The sequence below is a fragment of the Macaca nemestrina genome, chromosome 3, assembly GCF_043159975.1.
Source record: "Macaca nemestrina isolate mMacNem1 chromosome 3, mMacNem.hap1, whole genome shotgun sequence".
Classification (NCBI taxonomy): Eukaryota; Metazoa; Chordata; class Mammalia; order Primates; family Cercopithecidae; genus Macaca; species Macaca nemestrina.
This window is the reverse complement of record NC_092127.1, coordinates 35,333,034-35,354,624: the sequence shown is the minus strand read 5'-3', so window position 1 is coordinate 35,354,624 and position 21,591 is coordinate 35,333,034. Positions and strand designations below refer to the sequence as shown.

Below are 21,591 nucleotides of genomic sequence, written 5' to 3'. Positions count from 1 at the left end.
ACTGTATTTATTAAAAACCGTATTTCAATTGCATGTATGCACTAATGCTACACCTAACGATTTGAGTTTTCTCAATCTTGATTTTATTGAATTTTTTATTTGTATTTTTACTTAAAGACCAGTGTGATAGTACTCAATCCTCATTTTAAAGGAATAGGTGGAAACTATGAAGTGCTACCTGTATTAGGATTCATCTTGAAGAATCTTCCATCAGACAAAAGGAAATATAATAGCTGTCCATTCCTTCCATAGTCCATGTCAATAGCTGTAATTTTGCCTATTACACCTTGGGGAACAGGGCTCTCTTCGACTTTCAGAAACAGCACATCATGCAAGAAGGTGGGGGAATTGTCATTCTCATCCCGGACATGAACAGTGACTGTAGTGCTCACATTTTGCAACAATCCGTCCTCGGGGATCCAAGCAAACACTCTAAAATTGTATGTTTGGGTGGATTCATAGTCAAGCTGTCGCCGCAAATAAATCCAGCCCGTGTAAGGGCGGATTCCAAACACAGCAGAGTCTACGCTGGGTTCCAGCGAGTACCTAAGCGGCGAGGCTGCACGCTTGGGGCCAAGCGGGTGCGCCTGTGTTTGCAGTATTTGTGTCGTCGGTGAGAGAGACTCACTGACTTCCACTTGATAGACCAAATGTTCGAAAGTCCAGGATGGGCTGTGTTCGCGTTTCTCGATAACGATTGTCAGCACCAGCAGGGCTGCCCGAGGAGGCACGCCTTGGTCTTCGGCCCTGAGAATCAGCGTGAGCTCCCGGCGCTCGCCCGCGCCCAGGCTGCCGTTGAGGAACAGCACCCCCAGGGCTCTATCGATGGCAAAGACGCCCGGCTGCGGGCTGGCGATGGAGTACCGGAGGAGTCCGTTCCGCCCACTGTCTCTGTCCTCCGCACGTGCGAGGTACAAGGCTGTGCCAGGCTGCGTGGTCTGCGATATTCTAATCTCATCCGAGGTCCTGAGGAACGCTGGGTGGTTGTCATTGACATCCAGGACAGTTATATTGACCTCTGTGCTGCTGCAGGCTGGGGCGCTGCCGAGCTGCGCCTGCACGGTGAGCACAACCACTGGCTGCGTCTCGTGATCCAGGGGCTTCCGGGTGCGAATAGTGCCCAGCCACGGGTGAATGGAGAACTTTCTGCCGAGATCACCAGAAGAAATCCTGTAAAAGATGGGTTCTGAGGAGTCTGAAAAAGAGAGAGGGGGCAACCACTGTATGTCAAAAGGGTGGACCCACTGGAAACTTAGAAATTGAAATATTAATACAGTCATCCACTGCCTAATGACACTCCAATGATGGACCACATATATTATGATGGTTCCGTAAGATTCTGACACCGTATTTTATTGTACCTTTTCTATGTTCACATACATAAATCCTTACCTTTGAGGTACAACTGCCTACAGTATTAACTGCAGTAATATGCTGTGCAGGTTCGTAACCTAAGAGCAATCGATTATAACATTTAGCCTAGGTGTCTGGTAGGCCACACCATCTGAGTATCCTCTGTGACGTCTGCACACTGACAAAATTTTCTAATGAGGCATTTCTTAAAACATTTCCCATCGTTAAGGACGCGTGATTGTATATTCTCCATCTACGGAGACTACTGTGCAATGTCTTAATTCCTCTGCTCTCCAAAGCCTGCTGAAAAGTGGACACGTGGTTTTAAGAATTTTTTGGTGTACGAAAAGAATGTCCAAAGGGAAAAGAGCAAGGCACAGGTTTCATATCTTCCTTCATCCTTCTTACATTAGTTAAAAGGGAAAGATATTCAGAAAATAATTCAGATACCTTTTTTATATATATTTGAGGAAGTCAAGTTAAATTTATGTTGATGTTTCTCTGTTATATCTACCTATGAAGGGCAAATACTCTCCATAGAGATTGTATAGTATTTCAACTTAGGTATGTTTTATGTTTACATTTGCTACCAGTTTGAATGATTTAAAAAATCTTGCTAGTCCAAATAGTACTTGAGCAAATAGCCGTGTGTGACTTTTTCACACTTGTAGAGGAACCTCTGCAGGATAAATTCCTAGAAATGAATTACCTCTCCAAAGAGCTTGTCCTCTTCCTGGTCCCCTCCTGTTCCTTCCTAAGTTGAAATACTCTACAACTGTCTTTTAGGGAGACAGAATGACGTCCAGTTATCTGGAAAGTTGCTCAGTATATACTAAGTGGGGAAAGAAGCTCTATAACAACAAATACAGAAGGATGCATTTTTGTCAAAAACTTGTAAATTGTGTGTGAGTGTGTATGTGTGTGTGTTTTGGTGAGTGGGTTATAGGAGACATATACTTTGTATATTATAATCTGTATTGTTTTAAACATTCTTTTAAAAATGCCTATTATTTTTGTGATCAGAAAAAAAAATTGTGGGATGGATAGAAACAATGTTGGAAGAACAAAGAGCAAGCCACAGGTTGTGTTATCTCCCTTGTTTTGATTTGCATGGAAAGAAGAAAAGATTATTCAAGATTGTACTGCCTAGGACAAAACAAGAAATGTTCCAATAATGGACTTCCATTCAGCATAAGAAATAAGTACTTACTCAGGGGCTCTCTTGCTTTCACTGTTCCAATGGGACTATCTTCAGGCACATCTTCATAAACTAAGAAAGTGTACTTAGGCCTTTCAAATTCAGCAGGTGCCAGAGTTGTCTGGAAAATGTGTATGGTGACTTCAGCATTAATGACAGCTGTGAGCCCACCACTGTCTTGAGCAGAAACCATCAACGAAAGTGTGGTAGATTCCAAATGACTAAGAGGTGATGTTAAGTAAATAATTCCTGGGTAGGGAAAAGAAAACATTGGTAAACAGATAACATGCAATAAACACTGACGAGCAATAGGAACACCTGGTCTGTTAAGTGTATTGTGATGTTTTATTTATACGTTAACTTAACTGGGCCACAGGATGTCCAGACATCTGATCAAACATTATTTTGAGTGTGTGTGAGGGTGTTTTTGGATGAGATTAACATTTAAATCTGTGAATAAAGCAGATCATCCTCCCTAACGTGGGTGGACCTTGCCCAATCCATTGAAGGCCTGAATAGAACAAAAAAGCTGACGAAGAGAGAATGACTCCTGCTCTCAAGCTGGGGCATTGGTTCTTCTCCAGCCTTCAGACTCAGAAGCATTGGCTCTTCCTAGGTCTCAAGGCTGCTGGTCTTCAGTCTCAAACTGTACGATTGGCTCTCCTGGTTCTCAGGTCTTTGGACCGAGACTGAAGCAACACTCACAGCTCTCCTGGATCAGCCTGATGGATCTGCTCACCCTGCAGATCTTGGGACTTACCAGCCTTCATAATCACATGAGCCAACTCCTTGTGATCAATCTCCTCATACACACACACACACACACACACACACACACACACACACATCCTGTTGGTTCTGTTCTCTGGAGATGAACTGATACATGTATTTGCCAACCAAAGAACTTGAGCATATTTGCAAAACAATGCCCAAATTATGTTAGGTAAGCAATATTTTCTTAGAGCTAAAACATTAGACATTTTAGAAGTATATAAAGGCACTAGAAAAATGTAAATTGTGTTATCTTTTTTAGGCCTTACCATATCACCAGCCCAAGATGACAGAAGAACAGATTATATCCCATAGTCCAGTGTATTCTATGCAGGCTAGCGCAGAGTTGCAGGGTGATTACAACCTGCTCAAGTGTCAGAATCCCAAGTCTACAGGATGAAACTAAAATTTTATCTTATGAGGTGTTTGACGTTTACCCTGAACTAGACTGTGTAGGGTAGCTGTCTTTTTCGACTGACTCCACTCCATCTTTGTTGGTGAGAAGAAATAATACAATAGCTGTGTACAACAAAACTTCAGCAAATGTAAAGATAATGGGGACAAGAGTGGCAACTTAGGCTTATGTATGTAGAGTATGTGAGAGAAGGTATTTATGGCTAAGTTGGGAACAGATTTGGTAATACTGACAAATTGAATTATTTAATATTATTAATACTACCACTTAGTGTACTAGTTTAAAAACCTGAAAACAGATCTAATACAATCAACTTACGAAATGAACCTGTTAGTTTTATTTAATGAGACAAATGTATGCAAACTTATTAAAAGAATTTGCAAACAAATGGCTGGCCTTTATGGAATTCATCATGTACAACTAGCCATAACAATTAGTGAAATGAATGAATACTGCAGTCTTTGCCAGTTTAGGAGAAGTTGGCAAAAATATCAGGGATATCAGTTTCTGGGCATTAAAAGGTGACATCCATTTGATTTCTTCCTTTTTTGTATAAAAATCTGCCCTCTTGCAACTTCAATTTCTTGTTTCTATTTCTATTAGGAATTTAATAAAATATTCTTATTTACTGAAATCAAATATCTTGCTTGGCCTGCTCTAAACATCCTCATTTTCCTTTTTTCCCCAGCTTTATTGAGGTATAGTTGACCAATAAAATTACATATGTTTAAGGGGTACAGTTTTGACAATTTGTGATATATATGTATACATACATACATATATAACCATTTTCTTTAATTATTCCTTACCTAATATGATTTTAAGTCATTTCTCTCACAGTTCTTTCTCCTAAATATGGTCCAAGTTGATCATCTCAATTTTGACACCCAAAGTCAACAAACTTTGCTTCCATATACAATTTTACTGTTACAGAGTAATAAACACTCTTTATTAGAATACTATAAAATACTAATGTAACCAACTATTACTACACCAGTTTTTAGTAGCCATATTCCCATTTGGTTTCAGACTGATTTGATGGTCCATCAAAGCACTCAGTACTTATCAAAAAGATTTCCAAGTCAGATCTTTCCCATCTGTTACTGGTGCAGTTTTTTGAAAAAAATATTGCTTTAGTATTAAAGTCTCTAATTGATTGAAAAATAAAACTTGAATATACGCATATGTGTACAGAAGAGAAGAAAAAGTCTCTCTACCGCAACCATCCCCACTCGCCAGGTATATATTCTTCCAGAGCTACTACTGAATTCCAATTCCAGAGACGTTTTAAAAGATTTTATGTTGACCCCTGATAATTATGACAATGAAAAATTTAATGTCTGCCTCAACACAACCTGGTCTTCCTGCACCCCGACTGACTCCTTCTGAACTATTTTTATATTTGTGTTAGACTAGTTGTCTTGAAATTCAAATCTAGGCACATCGATGACTCCCCAAGTTTTCAGGGTAAATCTCAAATGCCTTAACATACCAAGCCATTCACAATGGCCCCTCTCCCTCTCTGTAACCCCATCTCATAGCTCTCTGTGTCATAGTTCTCTGTACAGTAACTTTTGCTCTAGGCAAAGTGAACAATTTGTAATTTCCAGAAAAGACCTTGCTGTCTTCCACCTGGATTGTTGCATCCTCTTCCCAGAACAACTTCTTCATCTTCTTTGACATAACAATTTCTAGTTGTATTTTATTTTTTTATTATTATTATTGAGATGAAGTCTCGTTGTGTCGCCCAGGTTAGAGTACAGTGGCATGATCTCGGCTCACTGCGACCTCTGCCTCCTGGGTTCAAGTGATTCTCCTGCCTCAGCCTCCTCAGTAGCTGGGATTACAGGCGCACACCACCATGCCCGGCTAATTTTTGTATTTTTAGTAGAGACAGGGTTTCACCATGTTGGCCAGCCGGGTCTCGAACTCCTGACCTCGTGATTTGCCCGCCTCGGCCTCCCAAAGGATTATAGGTGTGAGCCACTGCGCTTGGCCTCTAGTCATATTTTAAAACACAGCTCAAGTTTCATCTGGGACAGCTGGCCTTCTTTTTTCTCCACTTAGCTGTAGCTACCACTGTTCTATGACCCCACAGCAGCCTGGGTACATGTGCCTATTATGAACTTAACATGTCTTACTTAATTACCAGTTTTTAATATTTTATATCAGTCCCTCATTTACTCATTAGTTTACTCAATAATTTATAAATAAAATTAAAAGACATTTTGAAAATATATAAACGACAATTTACTATACATAAGGAGAAGAGAGTTCTGTAAACAAAATGGAAAATAACTGAAAGTTCGATTAGGAGTGGGTAAGGACAGGTAGTTTAGATAAGAAATAATAAAATGTTAATAAATACAGTACTGCTCAAAATCACTAATAATAATGAAAATGCAAAACTAAAACCACTACCTCATTTTTACCTCTCTGTTTTCCTAAAATATTTAAGTGATAATATCCAGAGTTAATAACAGGTTGTTATTTATGTACATTCTCCAAAAGGCATTTTGGTGATATTTATCAAAATTCTAATTGTTCACATTCAATAACGCGGAAATGTACCATATATTTGTGTAAGTACACAGAAATAAATCAAGAGGATGTCATTTGGAACACTGAAAATGACCTCAATATGCATCAAGAAAAGAATGGATGGTTCACTCTATTGTGGTATGTCAATACAATAGAATACTATGTCGCATCAAAATAAAGTAAATACACGTTTTCATCTAGAAAGATTTTACATGCTCCATTTTATGTGACAAACAAGTTGCAAAAGTGAGTCTATGTTATCAATCCATTGTGCTTAATAATGTCAGTACTGCACGTATTAGCCAGGATTCTCCAGAGAAACAAACCAATGGGATCTCTCTCTGTGTAGATACAGATATCTATAGGTCTTATATCTCTCATATCTACATACAGAGATAGACAGATAGACATTAATAGATAGATATAAAGTGAGATTTATGTTAAGGAATTGGCTGAGATTATGAAGTCGGAGAAGTCCCATGTTCACCCATCTGCAAGCTGGAGACCTAGAAAAGCTGATGGTATAGTTTGAAAGCCTGAGAGCCAGCTAGTCAGTGGTGTAGATTCTAGTCAGGGTCTGGTGGCCTTAGAGCCAGAAGCACTGAGGGCAAGAGACTGATGTCTCAGCTCAAGCTGTTAGGCAGAGAGCAAATTCACCCTTCCTCCACCTTTTTGTTCTTTTTTCAGGCCCTCAATGAATTAGATGATGCTCACCCATTCTAGGGAGGGCCACCTGCTTTACACAGTTCACCAATTCAAATGAAAACCCACTCACAGAGACACCCAGAAACAGTGTTTGATCAGCTATCTGGGCATCTCATGGACTATTCAAGTTAACACATAAAAGTAATAATCACATGAACAAACTTTTTTTGAGATGGAATCTCACTCTGTTGCCCAGTCTGGAGTGCAGTGGTGTGCTCTCGGCTCACTGCAACCTCTGCCTCCCGGATTCAAGCGATTCTCCTGCCTCAGCCTCCTGAGTAGCTAGGACTACAGGCGCCCACCACCACACCTAGCTAATTTTTGTAGTTTTAGTAAAGCGGGGTTGCACCACATTGGACAAGCTGGTCTCGAACTCCTGACCTTGTGATCTGCCCATCTCGGCCTCCCAAAGTGCTGGGATTACAGGTGTGAGCCACCACGCCCAGCCAAACATTTTTAAAATCATGGAATATCTCTATTTAATGTAAAAGAAAAACTCATGAAAACCTGCTGAGAACATTTGATTACAGAACACTATGTGAAGTATGAGTACAAACACTAATACAAATACGATGTGTGTACACACAGAACTATGCACACTGAAAAATATGAAAGGATAGGAACTGTCAAGGGAAGTCATCTTTGTGTGTTGAGATTATGAGAAGCTCACTTTTCACTTCTTACATTCCTATAGTTTAAAAATTTTTAATAATTATATGTTAACTTTGTAAATGAAAAAAATATATTTTAAAGATATTCAGAAAAAGAAGATATATTTGGTTATTTATTTAACTTTTTCAGAACTATGAAGGAAACTTGTAAACTATGGTGTAAACTAAGATTAGACATTAAAATGTGGGCCTCTAGAAATAAATGCAGAGCACATTTCCTTAAAAACAGGATTCTTATTCTACAAAAAGTTTCAAGAATGAATATCATGGAAATTTCAGAACCATGAAATAAAGATATTTAAGGAAGTAATTTCCATTAAATCAATCCCTGAGGTTACAATAAACAAACTCTGGAGAAGCTGTCTCTATAAAGCTGAACACGAAAAATAATGTTTCAAATATTCAAATTACTAAGGTGTGTCCCAGTAACATATGGCAAATTGTGAAGTCTAATAAAATTAATATCTATACTATATTCACTCTGCTACTGAAAAGTATTATCTCTGGTAGAGCTATTTGGTGTCTAATTATCCCCCCCTCCAAATCCCCAAACTGGCATTTTTAACTGAGACAGTTAAATAATAGTTTTTGAGGGTTCCCGATGATTTGACAATGGGGAGCAAGAAGCAACATATCACTTATTTTATCCTTGATACCACCTAGAATGTTAGTCCATGAAGCAAAATTAACTTTATTATCTTAACAACATTTTACTGATGAATGTCCATTTTATTTGCCATAATATGAGTTATCAAATAAATTTGAAGGAAAGGAAAAGGGAAGAAAAAGGGAGACATGACATCAGTTATAGAGAGTTATACAAATGTAACCTTTTCAAGAATCTTTACCCTTAAAGAATGTATACAAGCCAATCAGTAACTAAGTGTAATGTCAATAAAGACAAATAAGAGCTGTCAGTTATAGGTGAGCAGGAGATAACAAAATTTAAAGTTGTATGTAAACAATGAAACATTACACAAATGTTAGCTATTATGAAGAGGGCTTAGCTTAGAACCTTGCATATGGTAGCCACTCAAAGAAATGAATTTATGTAGGGGGAGAATCGCGAACCTTACTTCTCAAAGGGAAGGGCCTTGTTAATAATTTAAAAAAAGTTTTCCCCGGGGCGTCGTGGCTCACGCCTGTAATTCCAGCACTTTGGGAGGCGGAAGTTGGTGGATCACGAGGTCAGGACATTAAGACCATCCTGGCTAAAAAACACAGTGAAACTCCGTCTCTACTAAAAACACAAAAAAAATTAGCCGGGTATGGTGGCGGGTGCCTGTAGTCCTAGCTACTCGGGAGGCTGAAGCAGGAGAATGGCATGAACCCAGGAGGCAGAGCTTGCAGTGAGCCAAGACCATGCCACTGCGCTCCAGCCTGGGCGACAGACCGAGACTCCATCTCAAAAAAAAAAAAAAAAAAAAAAGTTTTCAATTATTTCAGAACACTGCCCTATAAGCACCTCACCATACAAGGTAAATCTCTGAAATCTCAGTTTTCCACTAGGTTTTAAAAAGAAAATGCCTGTTATCATATTCCTCCATTTTTCATTTCACAGAAGTCTTAGAAGTAGAGACCATCACTCTATATACTGTATATGTATCTTAATGCATACATTCACATAGATATACACATACATTCATATACATACATACACACATATCTAGCTATATATAATATGCTGATCTATCAAAAATTCCTGTGTAATAATGGGATTATAAACATTGTGTGAATAAAAAACCTGTCCATCAATTGCTAGTCTCTAAGTAATTTTTCAATAACATCAGAAACTCCACTGTTTTCTGTGCATATCCACAGGCTAATCACTTAAACCTACCATGTTTTTACCTTAATTCCCCTGGTAATATCAGACAGAATTAGTTCCTGTCTGAAAGTGCTCAATCCTTGGGTTAATTATTTCCAGAAGCCCAAAAGTTTAGTCTTTTTTATTTTAATTTTTTTATTAAATGAAAGCATTATACTCAACTAAATATAACCATCAAAAGAAATCAACACAATTGGTAAATTCACTTGTCTTTGAACTTGAAGGGCTTTAGAGATACTGTGGGCTTTATTCCAGACCACTGCAATAAAGCCAATACTGCAAAAAAAGTGAGACACAGAAATTTTTTGATTTTCCATTGCATAAAAAAGTTATGTTTATACTATGTTGCAGCCTATTCCGTGTGCAATAACAGTAAGTCTAAAGAAAACAGCGTGTATATCTTAATTTAAAAATACTTTATTGCTAAAAAAAGTGCTAATGGTCATTTGAGATTTTAGTGAGTGGTGATCTTTTTGCTGGTGGAGGGGCTTGCCTCAATGTAGATGGGTACTGACTTTTCAGTGTGGTGGTTACTGAAGGTGGCGGTGGCTGTGGCAATTTCTTAAAATAAGACAACAATGAAGGTTGCCACATTGACTCTTCCTTTCACAAAATATTTGTTTCTGTAGCATGCAATGCTGTTTGCTAATAGTTTACGCACATTGGAACTTCATTAAAATTGGAGCCAATCCTCTTAGTTCCTGCTGCTGATTTATCAACTAAGTATATGGAATATTCTAAATCTTTTGTTGTCATTTCAACAATGTTCACAACATCTTCACCAGGAGTAGATTCCATCTCAAGAAACCATTTTCTTTGCTCATCCAGAAAAGCAATTCCTCATCAGTTTAAGTGTTATCATGAGATTGCAGGAATTCTGTCACATCTTCGGGCTCCACTTCTAATTCTATGCCTCTTGCTATTTTTACCACATCACTGAAGTGGTGATTCCCTCAAAGTCATCCGTGAGGGTTGGAATCAACTTCTTTCAAACTCCTATGTTAACCTACTTCCATGAATCATAAATGTTCTTAATGGCGTCTAGAATGGTACATCCTTTCCAGAAAGTTTTCAATGTATTTTACCCAAATATATCAGAGGACTCAATATCTATGGCAGCTATAGCCTTAAGAAATGTATTTCTTAAATAAAATACTTGAAAGTCAAAATCAGTCCTTGATGGGGATGCACGGATTGCAGAATGAATCTTGTGTTAGAAGGCATTAAGAAAAAACCTCCTTATACATCTTCATCAGAGCTCTTAAGTAGCCATGTGCATTGTCAGTGAGCAGTAATGATTTGAAAGAATATTTTTGTAAATAATAGGTCTCAATAGTGGGTTTAAAATATTCTGTAAACCAGGCTGTAGACAGATGATATCTGTAAACAGATAACATCTGTTTGTCATCCAGGCTCTGTTGTTCCTTTTATAAAGCATAGTCGGAGTAGACACAGTATATTTCTTTTTTTTTTTTTTTTTTGAGACGGAGTCTCGCTCTGTCGCCCAGGCTGGAGTGCAGTGGCTGGATCTCAGCTCACTGCAAGCTCTGCCTCCCGGGTTTATGCCATTCTCCTGCCTCAGCCTCCCGAGTAGCTGGGACTACAGGTGCCTGCCACCTCGCCCGGCTAGTTTTTTGTATTTTTTTAGTAGAGACGGGGTTTCACCATGTTAGCCAGGACAGTCTCGATCTCCTGACCTCGTGATCCGCCTGTCTCGGCCTCCCAAAGTGCTGGGATTACAGGCTTGAGCCACCACGCCCGGCTGACACAGTATATTTCTTAAGAGTCCTAGGACTTTCAGAATGATAAATTAGCATTGTTCCACTTAAAGTCACCAGCTGCATTAGCCCCTAACAAAAGAGTCAGCCTGCCCCTTTAAGCTTTGAAGCCAGGCATTGACTTCTCCTCTCTAGCTATGAAAGTCCTAGAGGGTATCTTATTTCATATAAGGCTGCTTCATCTACACTGAAAATCTATTGTTTAGTGTAATCACCTTCACCAATAATCTTAGCTAGATTTTCTAGATACCTTGCTGCAGCTTCTCCATCAGCACTTGCTGTTTCACCTTACACTTTTAGGTAATGGAGATGGCGTCTTTCCTTAAACCTCATGAACCAACCTCTGCTAGCTTCAAATTTTTTTCTGCAGCTTCTTCATCTCTTTCAGCCCTCCTATGTTTAAAAAGAGTTAGGACCTTGCTCTGGACCAGGCTTTGGCTTAAGGGAATGTTGCGACTGGTTTGATCTATCCAGACCACTCAAACTTTCTGACTCAGCAATGAGTCTCTTTTGCTTTCTTATCATTTGTGTGTTCACTGGAGTAGTACTTTTAATTCCTTTCAAGAACTTTTCCTTTACAATCACAATTTGGATAACTGTGCAAGAGGACTATCTTTTGGCTTATCTGCATTTTTGACATGCCTTCGTCACTATGCTTAATCATATCTAGCTTTTGATTTAAAGAGAGAGATAGGCCACTCTTCCTTTCACTCGGACACTTAGAGGCCGTTACAGGGTTACTAACTGCCAAATTCCAACATTGCTGTGTCTCGGGAATTAGGGCAGCCTGGGGAGAGAAAGACAGGAAACAGCCAATGGGTGGAGCAATCAGAGTACACACAACATTTATCAGTTATGTTCGCAGTCTTTCATGGGCATGGTTTGTGGCATCCGCAAACAATTACAATAGTAATATCAAAGATCACTGATCACAGATCATCATACAGGTATAATAATAACGAAAAAGTTTGAAATATTGTGAGAATTATCAAAATGTGACACAGAGACACAAAGTGTCCCCATAACGCTAATAAATTTGCTTGAGGAGAGTTGCCACAAACCTTTAATTTGTAAAAAGCACACCATCTGTGAAGCACAATGAAGTGGGGTATGCCTGTATAAATAAGCTGGACTACATCTGAGCATGGCTGCTAGGTCATTTATCAGCAAACATGCATATCTATACATTCAATCACTTCCTTCATTTTGTGAATTATATTCAATATATTTGTTTTGGTCAGGGTCTAATCAGGAAAACTGAAACCATCCTAAGAATTTTAGTGGCTATTTAATTAAAGAAACTGATTACACAAGTATGGGAAAGTCAAAAGAATAAGAAGGGGATGATGAACAGTAACTCCAAGAAACTGCGACCTTCTCAGGGTTGCAGAAACAGAAGGAAAAAGGCAGTATTGCTACCTCTATCAAAAAGAGGAGGAGAGCGAGCCATGGTGTGTCTTGGAGCCCTGAGGTGGCACCGCAGGGCTGGCATCCACAGCTCCGAGGCTTCTCTGTGCAGCTGAGACTCAGGTGTCTCAGAGGGTTAGTGCAGAGCTATGTTCAAACCTTTAGGGGCAGGGCCCAGGAAGTACTCTGGTCACCATGGTGTGGCTGCTGTAACCCGACGAGGCCTGGTGAGGGCAGTGCTCACTGTCCAAAAGGCCTTGTGTGGCTGATACAGTTGATGGTGGCATTTCTGAGGAAAATGGTACAGTTGGTGCCAAAGGACTTGGGAGGAATACTAAACACAGAAGAAAGCATGAAAAAGCCCCTTCTCTCCTCCTCGTGATGTCCACCTTCCTGCCAGTACCTCCCACTGGTGGAATAGATCTGCAAGGCGGCTGTAACAGTGGCTTGGGGCATCAGTCCCCAATCTGGCTGTGCCTTCGCCCAAGATGTCTAGGTCCCAGCTCTGCAGGGCATCCTCACTAATGCTAAGTTTTGATGATGCCAAATCTTCAGCTTAGTTTCCCCAGCCTAGGGGTGACAGTTGCTTCCATCATATGTCAACCTCAGTGTTTCCTTTTTGCCTTTTCTGTCTTCCATTATCCCGGTAACCAACTGTCTATAGTAAATTATTTCCGTTACTATAAATGTTATTGTTTCTGTTTTCCTGACTGGATGCTGATTGGTACCGATCTCACTTTTTCTACGGGCCTGTCTTGAGTTACTAGTTAGATGAAATAATCACTGTGGCTTGAAGGGCTAAGATGTTTGACCAATGTCAGCTTGTTCACATGTCAAGGTTTTCCAAGTAAATAAACAAGTGCATGCTGGGCAGACAAAAACTACAAGTCCTAATTACGCCACCCTTACAAAACAGGCTCTTGTTATTCTCTGCCTAACTCCCCCATTGTTTCCTTCATGAAACCGATCATAACCTGCGGTGTTTTCTGTTTTCTTGTTTTTGTTTGTCCCCCTCCACAAATTAAAGCCCATGAGGGCAAGGACTGTGTCTGTCTCATTCACCACTACCAAACAGGGTCTGGCACAATCCCAGGCTCAGAAAAGGTGCTTGGTAATTATTTGTTGAATGAATTAACAAATGAACAAACCAACCTGGAAAAAATCATGGCTTGAGATTAGTCAGAATTAACAAAGAAGAAAGAAGATGTCTTAGTCAGTTTGGTTGCTATAGCAAAAGTAGCATAGACTGGGTCGCTCACACTTCTGGAAGCTGGGAAGCCCAAGATCATGGTGCCAGCAGATTCGGTGTCTGGACAGGGCTCTCTTCCTGGTTTGCAGACAGCCATCTTCTTGTATCCTCACATGGCAGAAGAAGCAAGCTCTAGTCCCTCTCTTCATATAAGGCCACTTATCCCACTGTGGAGCGCCACTGTTATGACTTTATTGAAACATAATTAACTCCCAAAGACCCTATCTCCTAATTCCATCCCATTAGGGGTGAGGGTTTCTACATACGAATTTTGGAGGGGCACAAATATGTAGTCCATAGCAGAAGAGTAATGTGGTGTCAGAACTGCAGATCAAATATTTACATTACTATACATCTGTAACAATTTAGAGTGTGTGCTACCAAGGCAAGAATAGATAATAGAACGGAACGGATAGACCTTACAAAGATGCTAGTCTACTTAAGTGGCAGTTATGATATTAATGAAGGAATTCCTCTAGATCCTGATGTATTACATTTAAAAATCAGTCAACTCAGAGAGGGAAAATCACCCCACAACAACTTTGTCCCATGCAATGTAGTTTCAGTGTATAAAATCACTTTTGTGCCTTTGGTAACAACATGTCCTTATTTAGTCAACATATATAATTATTTTCAATACATTACACATGAATTGTACCTAATTTGCCCATTTAATAAAGAAAGTCACCAGATCAGGTGCCTATGTAAGTAACTCTTCATGCTTAAAGTCGAATTCATGGGACCCTGAAAAGTCATTTATTGAGCTGCTTCTACTTAAGACCACAAAATTTGTCCCTGGCCAGTGGGAAGATACCTTATGTTCAAAAACTATAGAGAAATAATTCATAACTCCTAGACATCCATCAAAAAGTCTACCCCATATTTAACTCTACTCATTTGCATTTTAAACCCATACTCCCCCTCTTGATGTGGAGTATTTACCATAACAAGCTGCAAACTTTGTGTCACAAAACTGAATTTTTAAAATACCCTGATTTTTTATGATAATATCTGACTTCAGATTTGTATTTATCTAACTCTTGTGAACCTGCTTAGGATGATATATTAAAGATATGTCTGTGACAGAAGACCACTTTAATCAATGCGATATATTCAGAGGATATAATCATTATTTTGATTTAAAATACGAGTCTCCCTCTTGCATCAGTACTGCATAAACAAACGAGTGACATTTGTAATGTTTTTAATCCTTGCCTTCAAATGCTATGAATGTTCGATTTCTGATTCTATATGCTAATTTTATGTTCTCTGTGCTAGGTTTATTTGGGAATGATTTTGATTAAATCTTAGCAGAAGCAGACTTCCTACAGAAACCTGGCATCCTAGATATTTTCCATATGGGGAACGGCTTCTTAAAAGCAAGGCAAGAAATCTATTATTTAGGGTTGATGGAGTAAGAAAGGAGCATGGAGTCAGATTTTTGCATCACATACAACTGGGTTCAAATCTTGGTTCTATCAATCCCCAGTTTGATCTTCAGCAGTTTCTTAAGTGCTCTGAGCTTCTGTTTATCACTTTAAACAGACTGAAGAATCAGACTAATACCATTTACTGTGCAGAACTGCTATGAGGATAAAATTATATTGCATATATAAACAAAGTACTGATGTACTATGGTACAGTACTACAAAGTACTGTAGCATAGTGTCTGACACATACTGACTCCTTAATACAATACTAGTTCCCTTCCTTTTCTCCTAAGGACTACAAGGTATTAGATGGGTAATTCCATGTGCCAAGAAATAACCAATAATGAATGATTTAAAAATATTTCAGGGAAAGGGAAAGTAGGAGGAACTGGAGTAGCATCAATACTTCACTGCAAAGCATGTATAGAAAGTCCGCTGGAAGAGCTGACCAGTGGCCAGTCTGACCTGGCAGCCTGCCACCAAGGAGCATTTTGGAGGAGGCTGTAATGACACTCCTTATTCCAACATGTCCAGCCCCTCTACTTAAATGGTACAGATTTCTGGTCCATAGACTTCTCTAAACCAGCCCTGGATGGATGTATATTTTGCATTTCTTCCTCTATTGTAGATGGTGGACTCTTATAGTTTGCATGAGGTTTACAATGTGTTCCCCTAACTTAATATTTCAAAATCTTTTCAATAAACCTTTCTGATTTTATAAAGCTGGATACTGACACAGGTTGGCAACATGGATGTGGGCTGATAGTCCCTTTTGGGGAGGCCCAAATACATTTCCAGTGGACACAGATGGCTTACTATTATTCTTTCTCACTTTTGTCATTTGAAACACTGATCATTTGAGAGAATCAACTCCGAACACCACTATTTACACCAACCCACCACCAACAACAGACATAACACCGATTTAAATATTGTTTAAAGGAAATCATTTACTTAAAGCAAAACCCAAAACCCTTGAAGACCAGGACCTAGGGGTGGTCCTCACAGTTGAGGGAGTATCATGTAAAGGTCATAAATTTGGCAATAATTGAGAAAATAATAAAGTATTATTTTAAGATAACATACATTTAGAAAGGTAATATAATAAGTTGGATCATGTCTCATCCAATTTATGTCTACTTGGATCCTCAGAATATGACATTTGGAAAAGGGTCTTTGTAGATATAATTAGTTAAGGATCTCAAGAGGAAATCATCCTGGTTTTAAGGGTGCCCTAAATCCAATGACCAGTGTCCATACACAAGGAAGGACACAAGAAGACACAGAAAAGAAGGCCATGCAAAACTGGAGACAGAGATGAGAGTTATGCTGCCATAGGCCAAGGAGTGCCAAAGATCACCAACGAACACCAGAAGCTAAGGGGGTCTCCAGAAGGAACTACTGCTCTTGACACCTTGATTTCAGACTTCTGGCTTCCAGAACTGTTAGAGAATAAGATTCTGCTGTCTAAGCCACCCAGGGCCTGGTGCTTTGTTATGGCAGTCCTAGGACATGAACACTGGCAGGAGGCATACAGTAAGGTGGGAATTCTGAAGCCAGACTGTCTCAGTTCACATTTTGGTTGTCACTTTCTCACCACATTTATGGGCTGTTGATCTTCTTTGGATTCATTTGCTCATTTGTGAAATGGAGGTAAAAATCGCTCCCACATCAAAGGTTTGGCATGACAGTTAAATCAGGCAGTTAATGATCAATAAACATTGCCCAAAGATAAAATGACAACAAATTTAGTTTAAAGATCTTAATTGGCTTTTATTTGCAATTCTAGAAATGAGAAACACCTCGTTTTATAACGTAGACTATGTTCCCACGAGCTGAGCAGAAGTGGCTGGCTTTATAGACAGAAAAGGAAAGCAGAAACAGGGAACAAAAAGTCGTTTCACAGCTACTTTCCTTGCAAAGGTTAAATCAGACGGGACTTTCTTATCATGCCAGCTAAAATTGGCTCATTTGGGGATTTGGCTATTTATTATCCCTCTCTCTCCTGATTTCTTGGAAGATGAAATAAACAGCTTCATTTCAGCTTGGTGGCCATGAAACTTTAGCATGAGTGATGCCGTTTTGGTCTGGTCTGTTGGGCCTAGTGCAGGAGCTCCATTCAAAACAATGGCTTCCTATAAATTTCATTTAATAACACTCATTATGATTTACAAACTGTGTCTCTATGTCCCTGTATCTTCAAAAGCATATTATTTCTGCCTTCTTCGTACTTCACGGGAAGATTTGTGACAATGGACATGAACTAATACTTTTATAAACATGGTGAATATGACTAAGCCCGTGTTTCTATTATTACTATCCTTTCATGTCTACTTAGGATTCAACAACTAAGGGAAATCACAGCCTTTATGGTAAAACTCGTGCATTTTTTGTAGGACAGTTGTAACCAAATGCTGATTCACATGATATGTATTTCAATGTGTTGCTATGATTACTTTAAGAAAATAACAGATAGTTGATGAATACTATTTAAGTAATAAACCAGAAGCCTTATTTTGGAGTTTTTGAAAAATGAAAGTTAGAAAATGCATAGCTAATTCCAGAGATAAAATATTTGTGAAATGATGATAAATAAAAATGCCTTCCTCTTCCTTTAATTTCATTCTACAGTCTTGGTTCTATCTCAGAAACTGGAATCTGCTCATTTGAAGTTTTCTATTGTGATAAGGTGAGCAGGTCCTGGCTGCTCCACCTACTGATGTTACTTGATAGAAATCATGAAACTTTTCTTGGCATCTGCTTCTTCATTGGAAATATAAGGAAACGCATAAGATCTGCCTTATGGAGCTCTGAGGAACTCAGCTGACAGGATGCAAGTAAAGAAAGAACTATAGCATGAGCACATGGCGATTGTTCAATAACTTTCTGAAAAAGTTGTTCTTATCTCCAAGACATTTTACCCTGAATTTCTTTGATTTTAATTACTTTAACATGAAAAATCTCATCACAATCCACAACTTAGATTATACATTTAATAAGTAGCACCTCAAACAAACAAATCATTGGAAAACATCTCTGCAGAAAGAACTGCAAAATTAAAGAACAATCTGTGAAGATCCATAGTTTTTAAAATTTTTTTTTCAACTTGAAGGTGACATTGTACATCTATGCTTTGCCAACTGACTACTCTCTTTTTTTTTTTTTTTTTTGAGACGGAGTCTCACTCTGTCGCCCAGGCTGGAGTGCAGTGGCCGGATCTCAGCTTACTGCAAGCTCTGCCTCCCGGGTTCACGCCATTCTCCTGCCTCAGCCTCCCGAGTAGCTGGGACTACAGGCGCCCGCCACCTCGCCCGGCTAGTTTTTTGTATTTTTTTAGTAGAGACAGGGTTTCACGGTGTTCGCCAGGATGGTCTCGATCTCCTGACCTCGTGATCCGCCCGTCTCGGCCTCCCAAAGTGCTGGGATTACAGGCTTGAGCCACCGCGCCCGGCCCAACTGACTACTTTCTGAGGCTGATTTGAGTCATGTGCACACACTGGTCCCCAGACACACAAAACAGAAGCAAGGCCTTGGCTTATAGTGACATTGCATCTGTAAGAGTAATGCTAAATACCTGCTAGTTGGTATCTTCTACATCTTAGATATTTACTTTTATTCTAAAGCCAACCTACATATCCATAACTGCACAGCAACCATTCACACATCTATATACAAGTAAAATTCAGAACTTTAACTAGAAAAAGGTGTGGAATTTTGTGATTTTGATTTTTAGGCAACACTTACCATCTTTTTTTTTTTTTTTCCTATCAATCTCATCACAAAAGGTATAATCACATGTATTTTGTATATTGGAAACTAAATTTACCAATATTAACTTTAGGTAGAAGATATCAGAAAATCCTTTCAATATTATTTTTGACCTTTATTTTCACCAACAGCAACAGGTTAGTCTCCATTAAAAAGATGAGCTTTACAGAAGTTAAAGGTTTTGAAAATTATCTGAGAAGTCAGACCTCAGGGAAAATGCAGAAAAAGAAGGGATGGCCAGAAGTTCAGGAAGAGGGACACCCACTGGCCATGCCTTCAGGAGGTTCTTGTTCTGGTTTGCTGACATGAAAGCTATGTCAAGGAAACTGGCTTCTAGTGATGAAAAGGTTCATTTAGAGAATGGCATTTGTGATGGGTTTGTCTTATGTTCAGCATGACCAACAAGAAGCAGAGAGATTTAGGGAATGGTGGACAACAGGGGGAAAAAGGGGGGCAATTGAAGGAAAAGCTTTTAAGTGACTCCAACAAAGTATGTACCAAAAGGTGGTCTTTGTCAGGAAATGCTAATAAGGGATTACACTACAGGATCTCAATGGGAGTGTAAAGAGGAGGCATGTGGGCAAAATTTGGAGGGGGTTATAGTTTGGAAAGCATATTCAAATACTTGCTGTTTTTATAATACCATTCAAAAATTACAGAAATTAATGCAACTGCAATAAAAACATTACAAAAATATTTAGAGTAGTATAAATACTGAAAATAGAAATCTGTAGATGACATAGGTTTAGCAGAGTGAAAAATACTGCCTTCATAAACAGTTTCTTCTGAGTAGGTGCCTTCTTATTTATACAATAGTTTTTAGCTATTCAATATATTTAACCTCCAAATCAGTGGTCCTCAATCTTTCTGGCACTAGGGACTGATTTCGTGGAAGACAATTTTTCCACAGGATAAGGGTGGCGGGGGAATGGTTTCAGGATAAAAGTGGTCCACCTCAGACCATCAGGCCTTAGTTAGATTCTCATAAGGAGCGCGCAACCTAGATCTCCTGCATGCATAGTTCATAATAGGGTTAGTGCTCCTATAAGAATCTAACGCTGGCACTGATCTGACAGGAGCTAGAGCTCAGGCGGTAATGCTCACTCACCTCCCACTGTGTGGCCTGGTTCCCAACAGGCCACAGACCAGTACCAGTCAGTGGCCCGGGGGTTGGGAACCCCTACTCTATGAAGGCACTGATAGCTTTTAGGCATTTTGCTATTTCTATGAATTATGTATATTAGGCAATTTAAACACAGTTATAGCTAGGTGCTTCCAACTCACCTGAGTATAGCATGAACTAACTACACACACACACACACACACACACACACACACACACAGACTTGCATACACACACAAATTATGAACTGTTTATTGCTGGACATGTTTGTCCAGCAATAAAAGGCTTATTATTATTATTATTATTTGTTTCATTAAGTTTTTATTTTCTATATGGACTTTCAAGGATTTCTAGTTCCTCACTAGTGCCATCACCCCACAAGTCACCCCAACCTGCCAGACTAAATATGCGATCTTCTCTAAACCAATAAGGCTGAGATAATAAGAAGCAACAGCTTGCTTTATCCTCATCCTCTGACAAGCTCAGCCATCTGGGAAGAGACGAGTGGCCACCCCCTCCAATCGCAGAAGGTGTTGAATCTAGAATCTAGTTGTCCTTTCAGAAAAATCAAGTGTCCAGATAAAGACTCCCTTACCTGTCTTCTTTGTAAATGTTCCCAATTTCTGGTAAATGCAGAGCTTCCTCTGGTAAATGCAGAGGAAAGTTAAGTTCCTCTTAACTTTATAAAATTAAGTATAAACTAAAACAAACACAGATAGATAATTTCCACCTTGCAGACCATCGCTGAAAGGACTACTAAAAGAAAGTTTTGTGTTCTAGCACTAGGGACTCTGACTAACCTTCCTCCTGAAAGCAAGCGCTCCATAAAATATAAAAACACATCCTCATAAATGCATCAATAAATTGACAATAAAGAAGGCAAAAAGTTTAAGTGATGTCAGAAACCTAGAGAAGCCGCAGCATATTGAATTTGGCTTTGGCCCTCAGGGCATTCGCAAAATCCTAGTGACCTTAAACTTTCCTTTGACTGACCTTGTGGAGCTCATAGGGCCAGAAGACAAGACCAGAGCCGTTCGCGGGTAGGAGTAGACTGGGGATGGAGAATCTCACAAGAGTTTCTCCAATAAAATTAGGTCCACAAAGGTTTCAGTTTAAGGGTAAACTAGAAATAAGCTCTTGTATCCCCAGTAGATTCCAAAGAAAATTGTCTGGCTTGAAATTCAGTGATAAATAAGAGGTGGCAAAAGTTTCCTTTGAGAATTCCTAACTAAAAACCAGCACTCACATCAGTTCGTAGTCTGAACTCACAATATAGGATGAGGTGAAAAATTTCAAGCCAAGAATTTAGATTAAAATGGTAGGAGGAAGTATGTCTCTAGGACACTCGGACAAA

The 21,591-nt window shown here is 39.2% G+C and overlaps 1 protein-coding gene across 1 annotated transcript in view; it reads right to left on the bottom strand.

The window, feature by feature from the left end:
- Positions 1-21,591, bottom strand: part of LOC105463508 (dachsous cadherin-related 2) — a 269,926-nt gene that overhangs the window by 108,888 nt on the left and 139,447 nt on the right. The window contains exons 4-5 of the mRNA XM_011710642.3: positions 2,564-2,800; positions 179-1,195 (exon numbers count right to left, since the gene is read on the bottom strand). Coding sequence (XP_011708944.2) covers positions 179-1,195; positions 2,564-2,800 — 1,254 coding nt within the window. The remainder of the gene's footprint in view (positions 1-178; positions 1,196-2,563; positions 2,801-21,591) is intronic.